This window comes from Cyprinodon variegatus, unplaced genomic scaffold (genome assembly GCF_000732505.1).
Source record: "Cyprinodon variegatus isolate N-32 unplaced genomic scaffold, C_variegatus-1.0 Scaffold992, whole genome shotgun sequence".
Classification (NCBI taxonomy): Eukaryota; Metazoa; Chordata; class Actinopteri; order Cyprinodontiformes; family Cyprinodontidae; genus Cyprinodon; species Cyprinodon variegatus.
Window position 1 is genome coordinate 292609 of NW_015151445.1, and position 3188 is coordinate 295796.

At 38.1% G+C, this 3188-nt stretch overlaps 1 protein-coding gene across 1 annotated transcript; it reads left to right on the top strand.

Moving 5' to 3' along the window:
- The first annotated feature begins 2012 nt into the window (after positions 1–2012).
- LOC107100612 (sodium-dependent multivitamin transporter-like) lies at positions 2013–3023 on the top strand. The gene is made up of 2 exons (XM_015399162.1): positions 2013–2462; positions 2542–3023. The coding sequence occupies exons 1-2, from the start codon at positions 2115–2117 to the stop codon at positions 2686–2688; spliced, it is 495 nt and encodes a 164-aa protein (XP_015254648.1). The 5' UTR covers positions 2013–2114; the 3' UTR covers positions 2689–3023.
- Positions 3024–3188: the final 165 nt, after the last annotated feature.

Genomic DNA, 3188 nt, shown 5'->3' on the forward strand with positions numbered 1-3188 from the left:
ATGTAAAACAATGTTGCTACACACTCATGAACAGTAGGTGGCGGTATGCACCTTAAAGTTGCTTGCGATCCGCCATGATAGAAAAGAAGAAGAGAATCCAAAACAGGCACCTTCACATGGAGCAGCAGACTAGCCAGGCTGTAGGCTAGAGGTGACTCTAAATGCGAACAACAGGGAGAAAAAGAAACACTTTAGTCGAGTTTTTGCAAAAAAGGGCCTCGACTCAGGAAAAAGGCCCAGAGTTTTCACCTGGAAACCTGTTTTAATCAACCAATGTAGAGTTATTGGATGTCACAACAAACATGTGTTCGCTGACAGCGAATGTGACCCGGATGTCAGCGCTACCTGCTACCTATAAAGGTGAGTCTGACTCAAGTTATGCATCATGTTTAAACAGACTTTATTGCCTTAAAAGAAAAGATAAAAAAAAAAAAACTTTAGTGATGTTTAATTTTGTTAAAGTTTATTTTATTTCAAGTGTTCTGGTGCTGAGATTTAAATGATAAAAGTGAAATCTGAAGACAGACCAACAGGGTTATTACCTGTTAAAGTTGACCAAGTGGTTTTTTTTTCCAGCTTTTTCTAATAATGTAAAAAAAAAAAAAACATCACATTTACTTGTTTGCATATATATTTTATTATGTGGCATTTCAACAAGCTAAGAAAACAATTATGAGCATAATGATGATCATTGTTTACTTTACTCCTATTTAATCTGTTGCACCAACTTCTGGTTTTCTTTAAGATCTAATCTGCCAGTTTGGATTATAAGGAATAATCATCTCTTTTGTCATTGCAACTTTTGTTTTGTCCTATAAAATGTCTCCTCTGAATTAACCTATCCACTGGGATTTTTCAGCATCCTAGGGTTAAAGTTGTTGCTCAGGCAATCTAAATGGAGGTCTGTTTTTAATATCTATAATATCTAACTCCCTGCTCTAACATTAGGCCACCATTTCTAGTATTTCAGAGGAATATTCCATATAGAAAACATCCCTAATATGCAATTTGTCTCAAAAAATATCCCTCTAATTTTGATCAAACTCAAAACAAAGCAGAATAAAGGACACATTGATGCTTTTGTAGACCACAAAGAATTGTTGCCTCATTGTTTTGATTGAACAGCAGAAATTTTTTTTTTGTATCTATTGATCAAAAGCTTAGTTGGATTTCAAACCTTAACTCATTTATTAAAGCTTATTTAATCTTTCTCTGCGCTCCTAAAATCAGATTGCTAGGATTAAAGCTTCTTTTATGTTAGATTTATTCCTGAAGAGAAAAAACTGGTTTCTGTTTGACAAGGAGACTCACTTTGTGGCATTTTAAGAAAGTCTGCTACATACTTTATACAATATTATAACTAAGGAATACATTCTGAGATATAATAAAGATGTTCTGTAATTGTTTTACTTAAAGCCGTCATTTTTTGCTCCTGTAGGGAATCAGGAGCCATTCTGCCGATTTAATTTTTATGCCAGATGGTTACAGACCAAGGAAATTGTTGTTAATCCTCCAATCATTTTCTGTTTTCACAGCGTCTGAGCCAGGAGGTCACAGACCCTTTATCTGACCTTGTTTATAACAGACTAAACTCTATGCTGAGTCTTGATAAGCTTGCTACCCAACAACATATCTGCACTAAAACAGCCTTAATAGCTTAAAAATCTTTTTCAAAATCACAATTAACCCAAACTGACAAAAGTTCTTTTAAAAAATCAAAGTTTCTTTGTTTTTCTTGTTGTAGAACCATAAGATTCAACCACAGAAGTCTGATCGTCACGCTGCTCAAGCGGGCCTTATTTTCAGAGCTGCAAGGACACAGCTGCTTTGTGTTCTAGGCAGCAGGTTTTCTCAAGTAGCAATACAGAGATGCTGCAAGTCGTTGTGTTCAGACAGCATAAAGGCATGTGGAGCTTATTTGGATCGCTTACAGTTCCAAAACTGTAAAGCAGATTATTTATTACTCTATTCCCAATAGTCATGTTTGTTTGTTTCTTTTTTTCTGCAGGTTTTTTGAAATCTCTTGGCTGAGAAATTTGAACAAAAGCCTTTTCAAACTGCATGAGGAAGCTACACCAAGAGCACCTTGGACTCGTGCCAGAAAACAAACCAAGATGGAGCCGTCCGATCAAAAGCACTTCCAAGTTGCAGACTATGTTGTGTTTGCTCTTTTGCTGGCGGCCTCTGCAGGCATCGGGCTGTACTACGCCCTGTCTGGGGGGCGGCAGCGCACCACACAGGAGTTCTTGATGGCAGACAGGAACATGCGATGCCTTCCCGTCTCCCTCTCGCTCATCGCCTCCTTCCAGTCGGCAGTGGCCATCATCGGCGTCCCGGCTGAGATTTACACTCATGGCACCCAGTACTGGTTCATCGGCTGCGCTTACATCCTAGGGCTTTTAATTCCTGCTCATGTTTTCATTCCAGTGTTGTACAGACTACGACTCTCCAGTGTTTACCAGGTATGCAAAAAATATTTACTACACCTGTATGTCTGCTGAGTGGCCTCTAATACAGACATCTGTTGTTTTTGTTTCACAGTATCTGGAGCTGCGGTTCAACAAAGCAGTACGCATCTGTGGAACTCTAACATTTATCTTTCAAATGGTACGTCCTTTAAGATACTTAAAAACATATAAGAGCATCTGGTGTATACTAACACCTAAGCCCGGCTTAAAACCACAATAGAAATGCTATGATGTAGTGCAGTTTTTTATAGTTTAAAATGTACACTTTTTGTATTATGCACAATGCAGGAGCTGTAATTTGAACTTTAAATTGGAAAGGTAGACTGCAAACCATCGGAAATCACCTCCACACCCCCGGAAACATTATAAGTGCGGCTTCCATTTTAGTTTTAACGAATGAGTCGCTGTCTGGCAAGTTGTTGTTACATTAAAATGTCAGTTAGTAAAGGTGATGCTGCTTCCAGCCACGTTTAAGCGCATAGTTGGACCCTTCGGGAAGATGGCCACATTATAAAAAAAAATCTGATCAGTCGTGTCAGTAAAAGTTTGCTACATCAGACCTGATTCCAAAAAAGGGTTTCCATCTCCTGCTTTCTGCATCAAGCCTTGTTGTGCAAAAGCCAAAAACCAACTCCTGCGAGCTAAAAAAACAGTTTGCCTTTTTTTAACATTTTTTTTATTTTCACAGTTTCCATCAAGCTTTTTTGATGCCATATTTTA